This window comes from Magallana gigas, chromosome 9, assembly GCF_963853765.1.
Source record: "Magallana gigas chromosome 9, xbMagGiga1.1, whole genome shotgun sequence".
Taxonomy (NCBI): Eukaryota; Metazoa; Mollusca; class Bivalvia; order Ostreida; family Ostreidae; genus Magallana; species Magallana gigas.
Genome location: NC_088861.1, coordinates 36,307,117 through 36,323,852, shown reverse-complemented (window position 1 = coordinate 36,323,852; position 16,736 = coordinate 36,307,117). Strand labels below are relative to the sequence as shown.

The 16,736-nt window shown below is 32.7% G+C and overlaps 2 protein-coding genes across 5 annotated transcripts; both read left to right on the top strand.

The window, feature by feature from the left end:
• The first annotated feature begins 4,853 nt into the window (after positions 1–4,853).
• LOC136271795 (lactoperoxidase-like) lies at positions 4,854–9,470 on the top strand. 4 transcript variants are annotated; one of them, XM_066072320.1, is made up of 4 exons: positions 4,869–4,966; positions 7,225–7,370; positions 8,364–8,484; positions 9,055–9,465. In XM_066072320.1, the coding sequence occupies exons 2-4, from the start codon at positions 7,226–7,228 to the stop codon at positions 9,308–9,310; spliced, it is 522 nt and encodes a 173-aa protein (XP_065928392.1). In that variant the 5' UTR covers positions 4,869–4,966; position 7,225; the 3' UTR covers positions 9,311–9,465. The 4 variants fall into 4 exon arrangements, 3 of the variants coding, with proteins under 3 accessions (XP_065928392.1, XP_065928391.1, XP_065928393.1); XM_066072319.1 differs by having other exon boundaries at positions 4,870–4,973; positions 7,214–7,370; XM_066072321.1 differs by having other exon boundaries at positions 4,881–4,966; positions 7,214–7,370; positions 9,055–9,470.
• Positions 9,471–9,563: 93 nt separating this feature from the next.
• LOC136271899 (eosinophil peroxidase-like) lies at positions 9,564–16,288 on the top strand. Its single transcript, XM_066072475.1, has 11 exons — positions 9,564–9,813; positions 10,166–10,211; positions 10,425–10,534; positions 10,738–10,836; positions 11,397–11,483; positions 11,720–12,045; positions 13,431–13,594; positions 13,716–13,928; positions 14,392–14,558; positions 15,303–15,405; positions 15,904–16,288. Exons 1-11 carry the CDS (start codon positions 9,564–9,566, stop codon positions 16,049–16,051), a joined length of 1,713 nt encoding a protein of 570 aa, XP_065928547.1. The 3' UTR covers positions 16,052–16,288.
• Positions 16,289–16,736: the final 448 nt, after the last annotated feature.

Here is a 16,736-nt window from a genome sequence, read left to right as displayed (position 1 = left end):
GTTAATATATTCAATACTCGTTTCATCAGCTTTAAATTTCACTTTAATGTCTGATGTAATCTTATGAAATGGATTTCAAATTTCAGATAATTGCACTAATCAGATTATTTTTACCTGCATATGATAACATATTCTTTCATATTTTTTAATAAAAGATAAAAATGTTAGGAGCTGCATTATAAATACCGGCATTTCCGTACATCTGGTAATCTTTCCCATTGGTCAATAATCTAAAGGCTACCAACATTTCATAAAACCGGGTAATAAGAATAAAAATGAGATTTGTTACCCCCTTTGGATGCAAACATACCACTTCATTTGAAAAAAAAGCAATATGTTTATTACAATTGGTCGCTCCTTTAAAAGAGGGCCATATTGATTTGTTTGCCCCTTTGCGGTTCTATGGAGAAGACGATCTTCACACATATTCTAGTTCCAAATATCAAAGGTCACTCCTCTTCTTGTGAATATGATGAAAACCTATACTACTAAGGCGTAAATATGTAGACATCGCGATTTTGATTTTGTTTTCAGATACATTCCATCATCAGCGATAACAAAAACAAGCGAAAACATAGCAAACATATAGCAAAAGATAGGGCTTTTAATCCCCCAAACAAAAAAGCAAATAAGATACAAACCCACAAAAAATACATCAAACAAATAAAATAATTACCAAAAAGTTCTGTGTGCATTTTTCGCCCCCAAAAATAAATATTTTTAAGAGCTTTCAAAAAAAGGTAGAAGATTGTTGAAATGATATCACCACTGTGCCGTTAAGATGTAGAAATGACGTCATGAAGTTTGTCTTATTTTGATGAACTGATGTTTTGTAGTAAAATATGAGTGTTTTTCGATGGTTTTTCAACTGGGAAATATCGAGTGTAGACTTGCTCGAGCACCATTTTCTAGTATGATGTGTATACCTATATGAACAGAAACATATGTTAAAATCATACTACTGCGCTCTATTCTTTCGAATGCAAAATAAAAAGAAAAAATTACAATATTCCCATTGTTTGCAAAATTGGTGGGATTGGGTCAATAAGGTGATGTCATAGGTAAACAGCAAATGAGCAGTTATGACTCAAACCAAAATTAAATTGATAGACATCCTCTGTACAATGATTAATGAGGATTTGAGTTGTATATGATACTATTAAAAAATAGGTTAAAATTGGGGGCATATATTTGACCATACCAAATATAGTCCTTTGAAAAAAAAAGTATTAGTGTATTTCAGAAGACTGTGTGGTTTACAAATTACTCTTCAGATCTGCTTTAAGCTTTTTCATATGATTTTTTGGTCCATGCATATTATTAAGTAAAGAAAAAATAAAAATATTTTGGCCTTAAAATTTTATCATTTTCCTATATCTTTATGGAGAGTTTTTTGTTTAAATGAGGCAAATATAGAATGAATGGCCACGACCATTTGGCAAAGTTCCACTAGAATTTTTAATAAAGAGATTTTTTGTGATATTTTTAAACATATTGACAAACGTAATAATTGTTTTTGCATTTTACAGTTGTGTTTTGATCTTTCGTTAGATGCATATCACGATGCTTTGCCGTGCAACCAGGAAAATCCGGTCTATGATTTGATGTATATGCACATATGCACCTGACGTCACGTCTGCATGTTTTTGCATGCTATCAAGACTAGAAACAGTTTGACATTATTCACCTCGTTTATGCCAAAAACGTTTGATTAAATTTGATTGCTGCTTTTAAAAAAACCCAAAAAACTTGCAGATAAGATTATCAGATCCCGCTGTAAAATAAAATTTACCACACACCACACCCACCCCACCAAATCTACCATCTCAACAAATGTAGATCGCCACGTGTACTCGTATGTTTTAACTTTTCTCCCTGGCAAGTCATGAAATTCACTTGAAGTGACGATGGCCGGTATTTAGATGTTTATAAGTATTCTGCACGTCTGCTATTGATCAGGCTGGTTCGAAACGGGAGAACAAACGACATGGAACAACACTCGTCTGGATCTACCTAGTATCTTTCTCATATGGAACATGTATGATATCTCAATTTTGATCCTCATAATCTTATGTTTTTCAATATGCCAAAAACTGGCCTTGTCATAGCATTGTGCTTAACTGGAAAGTCGCCTCTACAAAGGAAGAACCCCATGTCCCAATCTTTATGAAAGGAGAAGCCAGAAAGACAGCATGTTTATTCATATGGTTACAATATACTTTGAATGTTTCCCGCAACCCAATTTTATACTGCCGTACACTGCGCCACAACATTCGAACCTAATATGCAAATGAGATCTTGTCCATCCAAAATTATGACTTGGCGCATATGATTTTGGTCAGTAGTAAAAGTTCACGTATATTTGTGACCCAGGGCTGCGTTAAGATCGTAGCTGGTACGTAGGGCTAGGTAGTTGAACGGTAAGATAGCCTAGCCGCTGCGTAAATATTCGTAGCCTAAATATTTTATGCTAAGTATCAAATTCAAGATGGCCACCTTGGTAACCACTTTGTAACCAACTTAAAATCTATAAACTTAGTGATATTTTGTTCATTGTTTTTAATTTCATACATTTTTAGCGGATTGGTAGTAAACCTTACACATTAATTTGTAAACAATGAACATATTGTGTTCTACGTCTAATATATTAATAAATTATGTATGCATTTAACGAGGAATTTTAATGGGTTGGGGGGGGGTGTTCTAAAAACAGTCTTAAATCTGAAATTCTTACTTTAAACTGTGACAAAAATTGTAGTGAAATTCGACCTAAAGAACAGAACTTAGAGATGCGACACACTTAATACCGACGAACTGGTTTGAAAGTAGATTAAAAAAATTGTATTTTTTTCAGTCAGCTGCAACAAGAAGAATTTTGCATGCTAAGGCAACGTACGTGTAGATATTAATATCCATTTCAAATTATATTTTTCATTGAAGCCCGTTTCTCAGCCATGCTGTTTTTTATTTCAAAGTTACAGAATAAGTGAAAAATGCAATTAAGAAATATTTCGGCACAGTATATACAGTATGAACAAAAATATGGTTCTACACATTAAGCATTGTATCATTTTAATGTGTAAGTGTTAATTTCCGCGCTTGCGCGGGGTATAATCTTGTTTAATATAAAATGTTAACTATTTTCTTGATTTAGAAAGCCTGCTTCCGAAATATCAGATATCCTTGAGTAAACTGGTATTACCTGACATTGATTAAAACATGACAAGATTATGACAACGATATGTTGTACCATCGTTCACCGGAATTTGCATTTCTTTTCTTTTTTTAAATTATTAATATTAAAATGATTTTGATAAAAAGAGTAACCAAGAACCCATGTCAAATTTCAAAGAGGGGAACAAAATTCAGTATGCAATGCATAGTATTTTAGCGGATCAAGAACTACAGCTTAAGTTTGAAAAGAAATATTAATTTAAAAATCTCCAGAATTAACCAATAAGAGTTATTTCACGGGTTAGAAAAATAACAATCGGATAAAAAGCGAAATTATATTTATTATCTTATAAGGAAAGCTTTGCAACATCATTATTTGCATTTTTAGTTTGACACTACCTAAGCAAGCATTTCTACTTATTGTAAAAATCATATAGACCCTTATCATGTAACATGCATTTGATGCATGCTTATACATGTATGCATCGCTACATTGTTTTAAGTACATTGTATTTAAGGTTTATCAATTTAAAAATAAATCTTTGAAGCGCAATAAATTTGAGAATCTAGACCTTCTTTCCTCTATTCTGAAGAACAGCGTTTACCCTTCCTTTGCAAGACAAAGTTTTAAATTTGTTTTAAACGTTACCGATACTAGAAACATGATAATGAAAGTAGCTTTTACATCTGTATGGCTCTTGTTTGTTTTGTTTTGTCACAATTTCTGGATTCTGTTTGTGTTCATTGCAGAAATTTCTTATCTTTGTGTAAAGACACTCCTATATTCTTGTTGCTAGACTGTGTATGTTTATGTTTCTGCATTGAGCATGCATGGATGTGTTTGAAAAACGCGTCTAGAACATGAGGATGACTTTATCAGCTTATCAGTACGTTGTTTACTTGTTTTCTCGTGCAAAGAAAAACTTGCAAATACCTGTAGCATTAGGAAAAAAATAAATCCCTATCAAAACAAACCAAAACAATCGATACGTTTAACACTTAGTCAAGAGGGAAAGTTTTAAGATTTGTGAAAATTATAAATGAAATGACACTGATTCAGTCTGACTGCCTTATTCGCTGTTGGCTTCATGAAAAATGATACGCCGAGTTATACCTGTGCATAGTTTTACGTACCCAAAACATGAACTGACCCAATAGACATTGAAAACACATCATTTGACAAAATTCTTTAGCGTCATTTTGCATTGTTTAAATATACATGAAACTATACACAGTTGAATACGCTCAAAACAATGATACAAATGATGTATGAATATTTAAAGGTGACAAGAACAGTGATTTTTAATGCAAGAAATGTGAATTGTAAAATTGCATTTTATTTTGTAGTCATATATTTTGGTAAAAGTCACATACACTTAAAAATGATACCGAAAGAAGATTAGTTGTTTATCATTTACTAAATGAAAATTATAAAAATTATTTTCAAAAGCGTTGTATTATTGATTTCTAACAATATTATTGCTCCAATTCTAAATAATTAACAACCATTCCTACGGCAAGATTCATTCCCGACTATTGTTTTCGGTTTACTGAATATGCACTTGATAATAAAAATGATATTCGATCCCACCAATCATTTTCTGTAGCCGAATTAAATATGTTGTCAGAAAGCAAATAGAGCATGTGAGAAAAATTTCGGTCTTTTTTTTCCAATTCGGGTTTTTTGTCTGTATTTTTTGGATGTACATGAATATAAATATCCTGACACAAAAGAAACATTTCATGATTCAGAAACGTACACTACAGAAACAGTTTGAAGAAACTAAATAAGGTAAAAGGTAAGCCATTTTAATTACACAATTATTAATACCGTATACTATATATGTCTAACATCATTACGATTATGAAATAAAGCAGCTTTAAATTTCGGATTTTGACTTGACCACATGCATGTGTATAACGCCTCTCATTTTTTGCATTATTCCACGTCTTGCGTCAAATAATTTCTATAAGACCCCGTCTTTAAAATCAATTGTTTTCAACAATTTGGTTAAGGGTAGCTGAATGGTCGTGGCCATTTTAAAGTTATTTTTATCTTCTTTAAAAAAAGAGCTCTATATAAAGATAGAGACAACTATTGAAATTTTATTTCTAATACATTTGAATATTTTCTTTACTAAAAATAGTTTAATGTCAAAATTGTTATAAGTAAAATTTTAATGCATATCTGATGGTTATCTTATTGAACACCTAACCTCCTTACGACCCATTCAAGTAACTACTGTGAAAGGGAATTCTATTGTTTCAATATTAAAGGGGCATGGTCACGATTTTGGTCAAAAATTATTTTTCCGATTTTATTGTTAACAATGCTTCAGTTAGGCATTCTTAATAAGCAACTAAAATTTGAGTGTCATTTGTTGAGTTAGAAGCAAGTTACAGAGCTTACAATTCTTTGCTATGTAAACAAAGCTTTTGTTTACATTTTGAACGTTGAATTGAAAATTCCAGTTTTAGACCTAAAATGATCGTTCTAAACATTAGGATCTGTTTATTTATGCTTAAAATGAATAAGAAGGTAGATATATCAGGTTGAAAAAGATTTTTAGGAGTGTATTGAACCTATGTAAACAAAAACAGGGCACGAGCCTTGTTTACATGACAAAGACTTGTTGGCACTGCATCTTGCTTATAACTTTACGACTGACTCTAAAATTTTTGGTAATCATTACATATGTATTCCTAAAGCATTGTAAATAATAAAAAAAAGAAAATAGAGTTTGAACAAAATCGTGACCATGCCCCTTAAATTAAGATATCTCTTCCAATGATTAATCGATTCTGATAAAATCAACTGATCTGCTTCAAATATGACTTCTTTAATTTTTAAATGTCGGTTTTCTATGTAAAAACGAATACACTGTACTTTAAGGGAGTATTTGTACTAAGTCTTTGTAAAACTCTTTATTTCGTTTAATTCGGTAAATGTTGCCATTCGTATCAAGGTGTAACAGGTGTAAAATCCATAATCAGGTTAGCCTGTAGGGCGTGATGATAGGTATCTTATAAATATTTGTAGTCGTATAAAGGAGTATTTAAACGAGGGCTGGATAACAATGTTTTAGATTTCTCTATTCTCCACCACTACATCATAACGATTTCAGTAATATTTTATAAAAGTCCATCAAGGGGTTATATGGAGTGTTATGATATTTAATTTATATAGATCCTCGAGATCTTTGTTCCAACATGCCGATACCTGGTGGATGCCCTAGCCAAGGTGTTACCGGAATGTCTCCTCCTCTACATGGGGAGTAGCCTGTGTCCCAGTCTGTATAAAAGAGGAGGCAGAAAGACAGCATGACTACTCTTTTATTTAAGGAATGAATTCAGTATTTCTTAGTATTGAATTCATTGCTTATAGTTTAATTGTTTGCTATTAATTGTAGATAAAAACAGTCATTTGACCTTTAAAATGACATCAAATTGTACAAAATTCAAACGTAACGTCAGGCAGATTAATACATCTTTGACGTTAGTCTTACTATGACGTAGGCAACATTCTTTATACAATATAAAATAATTCTTTAGCCAATCAGAAAGCGCGTTACAACCAGAATTAAATTATTTGGATATAACACATTAATATGACATTTTAACAATAAATATAAAATATTAATTACAATGAAATTTATCAACATTAATATTCATTACAAAAATCTCTGAAAATAAAATATTAGTTGAACCCTCTGAATCTATTAACTTTACTTTTGAGAATGCGTGAAAGTGTTTTAATTTTCTTACCGGTATAAAAAGAGGATGCAGAAAGACAGCTTCCAGATGACTACTGGAGAGCTGTGTTTCCCGCACCCCCATTTTATACGCACGGACACTGCGCTACAACATTCTCCTCCTAATAGGTAAGTGCATACTAATGATCAGTTGTAGCATTTTATTTAGATTTCTGACCCGGCGTCGACAGGCTTATCACTGGACTTAATAACACATTTCTCCATGAACATAAACATAAATATAAAATTCATTCCTTAATTAATCTTTAAATCATAAAGATAAACAGATACTTTTCAGAATGGAATACTGCCACCTGCTTATGTTGTTGGTGAGCATTATGACGACACATGTTGAAAGTGTCGACGAAATTGATGACATCATCACTGAGGCAATTCAAAAAACATACGACGAACCTCTGCGAAAAACCTGTTCAAGACCGGAAGGTAAGAACATGTGTAATATAAACAATATCTAAACAAAAATATACAGGGAAATTTTCGCCTCCGCTTTACTTTTGCCCCTTTCTCCTTTATTGTAAGAGGGCAAATTCAAAACTGAGCGAATTTGAAACAATTTTTAAACTGCTGTGTTAATCAGAAAAAAAAATATCCATTTTTAACTGTTTCCGGGCGAATTCTACACGTGTGACAACGTTTTCATATGTAGAAAGACAAAAATAACACAGTATACAAGATGTAGATTATACCTTGATATAACTTCACATGGCAAAGAGGCGCTCATGATTCTTGGTGTCGAATGACTGTATCCAATGAACTGGCATTTTAAAAAGATGAATATTTTATTACAATGAAAATGTTGACTACATTGATGGTTACAGTTGACAGGGTTATTTTCGCCCTTCTAGACTTTGTAAAACTTTGTCTCGTCTTGAAATTGCCCAAAGTCATTGCAACAAAAATAATTTTGTCTCGTTACAAATCACCCAGTCTTAAATTCGCCCGCCGACAGCTATTGCAAAAGGGGCAAAAATAAAACGGGGACAAATATTTCATAGTATATAGTATAGTTATTTGTCATTGTGTAAAATTAGGCAAAGTTTTCCAATGGTTTCTTTTGAGCATTTTAAGTTCGTTCCTCTTATTAATTTTAAACTATGACGCAAATTGGCATAAGTTTTCAACTGTGTTATTTCAAATACAGAAACTCATAGGTGCACTGATTTTCTATTTTACCGGGTTGAATGGGTAGCGGTATGTTACCTATATGGAACATTGAATATATAGTATGTCAAAAACATAGCTAACACGACAAATTGAAAAGAAACAAGTAAAGCAGCATTTTCCCCCATTTAACCCTGAAATTATAACGACCTACAAATTAGATATACCAAATACCAAGAAACTTGCCTCCACTACCCTAAAAACTTACAAATGAGTGTTGGTTACCCACTGTAATGTAGCTCTCTTTTCCCCTAGTTTCTGATATACCTGACACTGGGAACGGATTCGCCTTTCTCCAGCAGCAAAGAAACGACGAGGACAGCATTGCTAGGGATGGCTATAAATACATCAACCTCATCAAGAACATTATCGACAGGTAAATCTTTAAAATTACAGGTAAATCTTTCAAAAAAAGTTTTTATTTCAGATCAGTAGTAGTAAAAAATAGTTGTCAATTCGAAACATGGTTCAAAATTCGACATTTTCTACTTAACCTTTGTAAAACTCAAGGTATGTATTGACAAATAAACATTTCTAAGAAACAGATTTTTTATCATTTTTAGCAATGTGTATGCATGCATCGAAAATAATACCGATAAGATAAACGCAATGCTTTTTTTTTTTAATTTTAGTATTTATATAAGGCCAAAAAAAGCGTTATGTAAAGAAAACAAGTTTTAAAGACACGTCAAAAATACACCTCAAAGGTTTACATTGTCATGTTTTGCCATGAGAAAAAACACTTGCATGCATATATCAAACTTATATTGAAAACAAATATCTTCTTTTTAAGCTTTTCATTCTCTTATTTATTTTTTCATATTTAAAAAGAATTATTTCAATGAAGACGGAAACATTTGAACGCTGTCCATAGTGCTCTCGGATACTACGATTTCCATTGTCTTTTTTTTTCTTGTATAATAAACTCAAATACTTTTTTCTGCAGAAGTGGGCTCTCTTTCACTGATCTGTATGGAAACTACAATTATCAGAAATCGTTCTATACGCAGCTCTGTGATAAAACAACCCCTGCCTGTGATGACTACAAAAAATCAAAGTATAGAAGCGCCAATGGTGTTTGTAACAATCTCAAAAATCCAACATGGGGCATGGCTCTACATGCGCATGCGCGGTATCTACCGGCTGTCTATGATGACGGTAAATATATAAAATTTCACAAAATAGATTTTTCAATGCTTTGATTTTTAGCACAGAAGGCAAAAACTAGTACAATATATAAAAGTGTAATACTTAAATTTGATAAATATGTATTAGTTACATTTACCACCGTGCTGCAAGAACAACAGTACAGAAAACTGCTAATACATAATATTATCAATTATAATAATAATAATTATTCTTCTATAATAACATTTCGAGAGTCGTTCATATCCCAAAACATAACTTCATCCATCTATTGTTCAGTTCGTTTCGGCAGTATTTGCTTAATGAACCATGAAATTCAGATACATGAAAAACCAAGATTCATACAAATATCCATTGTACATAAATATCATAATTCAAGGATACAACATACCTCGTCAGACAAGTAAAAGTGGCGGACAGCTTCCGAGTCCACGAGTGATTAGTAACAATGTGCTATCGGGGGACGCGGAAACCCCGGCCGACGACAAGCGGAACCTGATGCTGTTTACCTTTGGTCAGTTCATTGACCACGACCTGACTTTCACTCCTATAGCTATCGGTGAGCGCATCATAACCTTTAACCTTTACTTGAACCATCGTTGTTATGTTTATTTGGTTTCATTATCAACATCAACATCATCATCATCATCATCGTTTTCGTCGTCGTCGTCATCATTTTCGTCGTCGTCGTCATCATCATTAATCATCATTATTATCATCATCCTTGTCATCGTTTTCATCACCATTATCATAAACATCATATTCATCTTTTTTTTTTAAATCATTGATAAGTTTATACTTTTCCAAGACGTATTTTAAATAATCAATGCCATCAACAATGACAACACAATTGTCTTAACATAGGAAAAGACTGTGTTAATCTTTATACTTTTATTTTTAATGACTCGCAGGAACGGACGGCGAACATTTAGATTGCTGCGGGGACGATATTGCAGAGTAAGTTACAGAATATAGCTTCAAATGGTTTTGGGGGAAAACAGTCCTTTTTTTTTAGAAATTAAAGACGAAACAAGAAAATACCAACGCAGAAATTAAAAAGAAACAACAAAAAAATTCATACTCTAACTGTAATCAAATTCATATCTTCAAAATAATACAGGGAAATTGTTAAAGCAATTAATGAGCCCTTGCATGTTGTCTTGATTTCAGCCCAGAATGTTTTGGGATAGAGATTCCCGCCGACGACCCACGCTATAGCCACACCTGCATGGACTTCCCCCGGTCTATCCCGGCTCCTTTTAACAGTTTCTGCTCTATAGGTCAGTACAATAAACGGCTAACGAAAGTTTTTTAAAAGACAGTAAAAAGTAAATAAGAAATTTATAAGTGTTTCTTTATGTGAATACACAATTTCTACTAATTACATAATACATCTCATTATTATGACTGCAAACTATAATAGTGATGAGTTTGCTTATAAATGCATGCTGTTTAGGTGTATACTTTCGTTTTCTACTTTCAGGTTACAGAGAACAAGTGAACCGTCTTTCTTCTTATATTGACGGAGGAATGATTTATGGCGACACTAAATCATTTAATGAAAACTTGAGTGGGAAATTGGGTAACTGAATACAGGATTGAAATAGAGCTTCTCTCTCTCTCTCTCTCTCTCTCTCTCTCTCTCTCTCTCTCTCTCTCTCTCTCTCTCTCTCTCTCTCTCTCTCTCTCTCTCTTCAACTAATCTTTAGAAAAAATCATTTATAGAATATCAAGTTAAAGCTTTAGTCAATTTAACATTAAGTACTAGTATCCATACTTATACAGCTGTTTAAACAATACTCAAATGAATTTTTTGGCATATTAAAATATTGATAGAGGTGTATAATCTTGTGAGGATCATATAATTATATATATTTAAAGATATAATAATGAAATGACTAAACTCACTATACTATTATGTAATAATACCAATGAAATTACAACAAACAATATCTAAAGGCTTCTGAAAGTGATGTTTTCGTATTCTCAATAATTACATGTAGGTGGACAGACATTGCATTCAATAACATACAATGTATGACCAAAGGCTTTACCTATTCACGTCTCTATTAACTGAAATAATGAATCGTCTTACATTCAAATGTAAGTAGAAATTGTAAAGCTAATCACACTCTGTTTCAGGATCTCTCAGGACCTCGGAAGGCGATTTACTTCCTGATGGAGGCATTTGTAATATCCATCAAGCAGGCGATTTCTGCCAACTTGGAGGTACGGCATCGTAATAATAAAAGATTTGATGTTTTAAAAGAATATAACTATTTTCGTGCATGTAAACAACTTGTCTTTGCTACTAAGAATCCGCCAAACTCAAAGCGGTATCATCTGAATTGTACACAAACTACACTGTCATATTTTGCCCTAGTAAGTGTGAAATATTTTAAAAGGTAGTTTAATGTTTCATTTGCATAGCTATTTCATATAGTCTTTTTAACCTTTACTTCCAGGCGATGAAAGAGTGAATGAAGCACCGTCTTTGAGCGGACTCCATGTTGTATTCCTCCGCCTACACAATATCATAGCGGAAGGAATAAGAAAAGTAAGAAACTGCAGAAGTCACGAGATCTTCTTGGAGACGAAGAAAATTATGGGCGCCATTATTCAGCAAATTACCTATGGAGAATACCTTCCGGTCCTTTTGGGAAAACAAATAAGGGAGGACCTCGACTTGGATTTACAATCACGTGGTTTTTGGAGAAAATATGACCAGGATGTGAACCCTACCGTGAAAAATGTCGTTGCCACAGCAGCACTCCGATATGGACATTCACAGGTATTTTTTGCAAAGAGTTTTTATATTTTTACCCTTGTAATTATGAATTATAGTCAGTACATATTTGGTTGAGAAAATCTTCATTTAAATGAGTCAATAACAGTGCTGGTGATTGATGGGGGTTAGATATTGTTTATATATTTTCTTTATTTTCGAGTCAGCAGTTTAAACAATAAATTGCTCTGCTGTTAAATGCCCATAACTTTCCTGTCAGGGTTGTTTATAGTTTATATCTCCCATGGACAATATAGACATGTTCGGCTGATTTAAAATAGTTTGAACTGTAACATCTAATAATTATATTTAAAGATATAATAATGAAATGACTATACTCACTATACTATTATGTAATACCAATGAAATTACAACAAACAATATCTAAAGGCTTCTGAAAGTGAATCAAAATGTCCGCGTCGTTAACAATTGTATAAATCTTTATTTGTTCCCACTGTTGTTAATGAATGAAATGCGCTTTCAAAGGATGTCCGTGAAAGCGACTCCTGATTTTTTTACTTATGGTGACAGATTTTTTAATATTATTCATACTAGACTTCGTCATAATTGTGTACTAAATAGTGATCTTTTTCGTTGTAATATTATCAACAGTCCACTCTGTTCGTGTGGCAAGCTCGAAGACACTTATCATTATTTTTTCACTTGTAATAAATATAAAGAGGCCAGAAATATTTTGCTTAATGAAATTTTCAATATTGTAAATTTAAATATTGTTAATACTCATGTCATACTTTGGGGCGACAACGCAATCAGTGTCAGCGAAAACAAACATTTATTTTCTCTAGTTTATCGTTATATCAAAGGTACAAAAAGATTTAGTTGATGTTTGTACACTATTGAAAATTTTTATATTACTGTCATATGATCTGTTGACCTTACATGTTGTGCATACATTATTTTTACTGTATTATATACTTGTATTGGGAGAGGGCGGTCTAAGTTTTTGAACTTGTGCCCATTCCCTGTTGTAATTTTTGTACAATAAAAATATGTTCAAATCAAATCAACATCTAATAAAAGTAAATGAGCATTAAGATAGCACCATATCGCCCCGGTCATTTTAGAATTTTCTACCTCCGGATAAAAGAGAGAGTGATAAATTGATGTGTATTTAGAGCAGCTATTGATCTAACAACGCATCTTCATTGTGATAAGATATTATTGTAATTTTTTTCTTCAAATTATGTATTTTAATAAAAGGTGTTATATGTAAGACGAAACAACAGTTGTTGACAACATACAACGTCCTTAAGTTCGTTAGCAGACGAAAGCTAGTGATTTTTTTTCTGTAATATATGAAATTACATTGATCTGTCTGTGATCTGATGCGATATTAATTACTAGTATTCAATGAATTTCTATTTTATTAGATACCCCCTGAGTTTGGCTACAAGACTATGCAGTTTGCAACAACCCAAACTTTTAAAACGGAAGACGTTTTAATGGACCCACACATTGTTGTCACGCAAGGCGGAAGCAACATTCCGGATTTGGCGCGCTTTTTATTAGATACTCCTGCTAGGAAAATGGACAGGTACAAATCCAATCGCATAATTTAAATTTTCAGGTTTTTTTTTTTGCATTTCATTCATTTCAAAACACGAACCAGTGTAGCTTTCTTCAATGTGGTTAGAGTCCATGCATATGATTTTCAGACAAGTTGAGGATGCAGTGAGAAATGAACTTTTCCGTGACGTGAATGGATTAACCTTTGACCTCATGTCCTTTAACATCCAGAGAGGAAGGGACCATGCTCTGCCTCCCTACAATGCATGGCGAGAATGGTGTAGACTTCCGGTAGCCCAGAATTTTGCGAATTTAGTGGACCATAGCGCTGACGTCAGGACTAGACTACAAAATACTTATGAGTGAGGTTTACTTTGGTGATTTATATCAATATATTGGTTTCCAGTCTACATTTTAATTAACCTTTGTTAGATATTTCTTTACACATTTCATATGTTTTACTTGTACACGTAGCATACATTGTACCTGTATCACTCTGCCCCCTTTTTAAAAACAATTTACACCTTTTTTCTAAAGCATCTAAAGTCTAACTTTTTTTGGAGCTATTTCAAACATTTGTATTTGCATGAAAATCTCTCTCTCTCTCTCTCTCTCTCTCTCTCTCTCTCTCTCTCTCTCTCTCTCTCTCTCTCTCTGACAAATAGTTAACACACTAGAGTACTGTTGATGAATTCACACTTTACGATTTGCGAATTAAAGTTAAGCAAATGATTATTCTTTTCCTTTTTATTATAACTAAACAAAACTTACATCCAAAAGAAACGTTTGAAATTCTATATATGACGTTAAAACTTTCCATTACAGTGATGTTAATGACGTAGATGTGTTTGTGGGCGGAGTCACGGAGACACCACGTGATGACGCACTTGTCGGGCCTCTCTTCGAATGCCTGTTAGGGAGACAGTTCCATGACATTAAGTTCGGAGACCGATACTGGTACGAGACGAATGGAGTAGAGGGATTCCCAAGACGTAAGTACAAAGTGATGAAAATCTTTTTGAAAGAGAAAAAATAATTTTCAAGCTGCTGCTGTTGGTTAAAGATGGCTGGATGGTTGTGGTAATTTTCAAACTTATGTCTATATTAAGGGATTTGGGATTTCTGTCATTATAGACAATAATGATCTCCTTTAAAAAAAAAGAGTTCCATATAAAAATGATTGAATGATTAAAATGATTAAAATTATATACTAAAATATATGAAATTTTTCTTCACCAAATAGTAGTCGACAGCTTCAGAAATCACATATAAATTGTTCAGCTAAATCTGATGGCTTTTATGTTATATTATATTTTGAACCCCCCTCCCCCCCCCCCAACCTCCTAAATCTAATATTTGTTCAAAGATCTAGGGAAAATTGAAATATCAAAGCTAAAATACAGGGAATATTTCGTATGACTAAAATATTTGAAGGTGTACATGTATCTTATTGGTAATTATTGACCATCCAGCTTACTGGAATGACAACCTTTACATGCAGAGTTCAATTGTACTTTAAATTTGTATCTGCTTGTTCATAAATCAAAACTTCTCTTCTTTAGATTTTCAAAATTTAAAAGATTTTTTTTTTACCTTGCGAAGCAATATAAAAAATAGACAGTATATATAACTCATAGAGGTAAATCAGTTTTCATATGCACTGTCAAAGCAATCTGTTTGATCTGAGTCTTAGTTCTTTTACTATCTTTAAAAGTGTGAGAAAACTATATTTACAGGACAGTTACAAGAGATACGAAAAGTGACTTTATCCAAGATTCTGTGTGAAACCCTTGGTTTGGAGGAAATTCAGAAGGATGCTCTCTCCTTAACAAGTGCAGAGTGAGTTTATTGCTTGATTTCAGTAGAAAAAATGAAACAAAGTGAATTGTTGCACTATCAAGAAAGCAAATTGTCATTGTCTCATTTCAATTAAAGCAAAGAAGATAAAAGTTGGAAGGAATAATGATATGTTTGAGCTTGCCTATAACCAGGGACGTATATACTAACATATAGTAAAAACGTCCCTGATATAACTTCCTTGCTTTTATATAGGAAAACAAGCAAGCAGACGAACCAGTTCAGAAACGAATTTCTCTTTCAACGAATTTTAAATTAAAACATAGTTAGCATGCAAATATCCCTATTACGTTATGAGCAATGTAGAAACCAAAAACCGTCGAAAACACATTCACATCTTGCTGTTTATTTTTTTTACAGCAATCATTGTCGTGAATTATATAATTAACAGCACATTTACAGCTGGTTGTTTTGTTTACAGCAATCCTTTAGTGAGTTGTATGTTTAACAGCCCATTTACAGCTGGTGTTTTGTTTACAGCAATCCTTTAGTGACTTGTTCCTCCCTGCCATTCATCGACTTTTCTCGCTGGAGACACAGAACTTCCAACGTGGGTGGATGGATATGGAATAGAGGAGCCAAAGGGAAGGACAAGGAGAAAGACAAAGGCAAAGGCAAGAAACCGTGATTTAGAAACCCTGAATCTCGTTCAAATTGACACTTGTGTTATATAAATGATTACATGTATTGTATAACAGGATACTTTATGAGAGAAAGAATACTTTCCATGGGTGTTGAATTTTGTATCATGTTTTACTTTCATTTGTAATTATCATTCTTCATGCTCGTATGGTTAATTCCATGATGGATTACTTTCAATGTATCTGCTTGAAAATTCTATAAACAGGATAAATGTTATTGTTCATCTTCGTCTAATTTTTATTTTTTTTTACTCTTGTTACTTGAACATATATTTGTAAATCAAACCAACTGATTTTTTCAATAAAATATTGATTTTCAAATGGATTTCTGGGTTTTTTGTTCTGCCTGTTGCAAAGAAAATAAACAAAGGCGTAATTTAATGTAAAATAAATAACTTAGCTTTAAAATTTCATGGAAGAAGATGATATCGTTACAAAGAGTCATCAACGTATAGTATTACTTTTCAATTAAGAAAAAAAAAATTCCTTGATTTTTAATTGTTGATTTTCCGCATTAGATCGATGTTGTTGTGACTTTATTTTCTCTTGGTAGCCATTACTAGTCAACATGTTTGACTCCAATAATTATGAAAAATATTAACTATAAAGAGCTTAGAAAAATGCATTCCTAGATGTTTGTATCATAGGGTCAATAAATAAATACGAAGACTT

Coding starts and splice junctions, on each gene's coding strand:
- LOC136271795 (XM_066072321.1), top strand. CDS start 7,226: ATGGAATACTGCCACCTGCTTATGTTGTTGGTGAGCATTATGACGACA. Junction 7,371..8,363: donor AACCTGTTCAAGACCGGAAG/GTAAGAACATGT, acceptor CTTTTCCCCTAG/TTTCTGATATACCTGACACT. Junction 8,485..9,054: donor ATCAAGAACATTATCGACAG/GTAAATCTTTAA, acceptor TTTTTTCTGCAG/AAGTGGGCTCTCTTTCACTG.
- LOC136271899 (XM_066072475.1), top strand. CDS start 9,564: ATGAAATTCAGATACATGAAAAACCAAGATTCATACAAATATCCATTG. Junction 9,814..10,165: donor TTTCACTCCTATAGCTATCG/GTGAGCGCATCA, acceptor AATGACTCGCAG/GAACGGACGGCGAACATTTA. Junction 12,046..13,430: donor TCCGATATGGACATTCACAG/GTATTTTTTGCA, acceptor CTATTTTATTAG/ATACCCCCTGAGTTTGGCTA.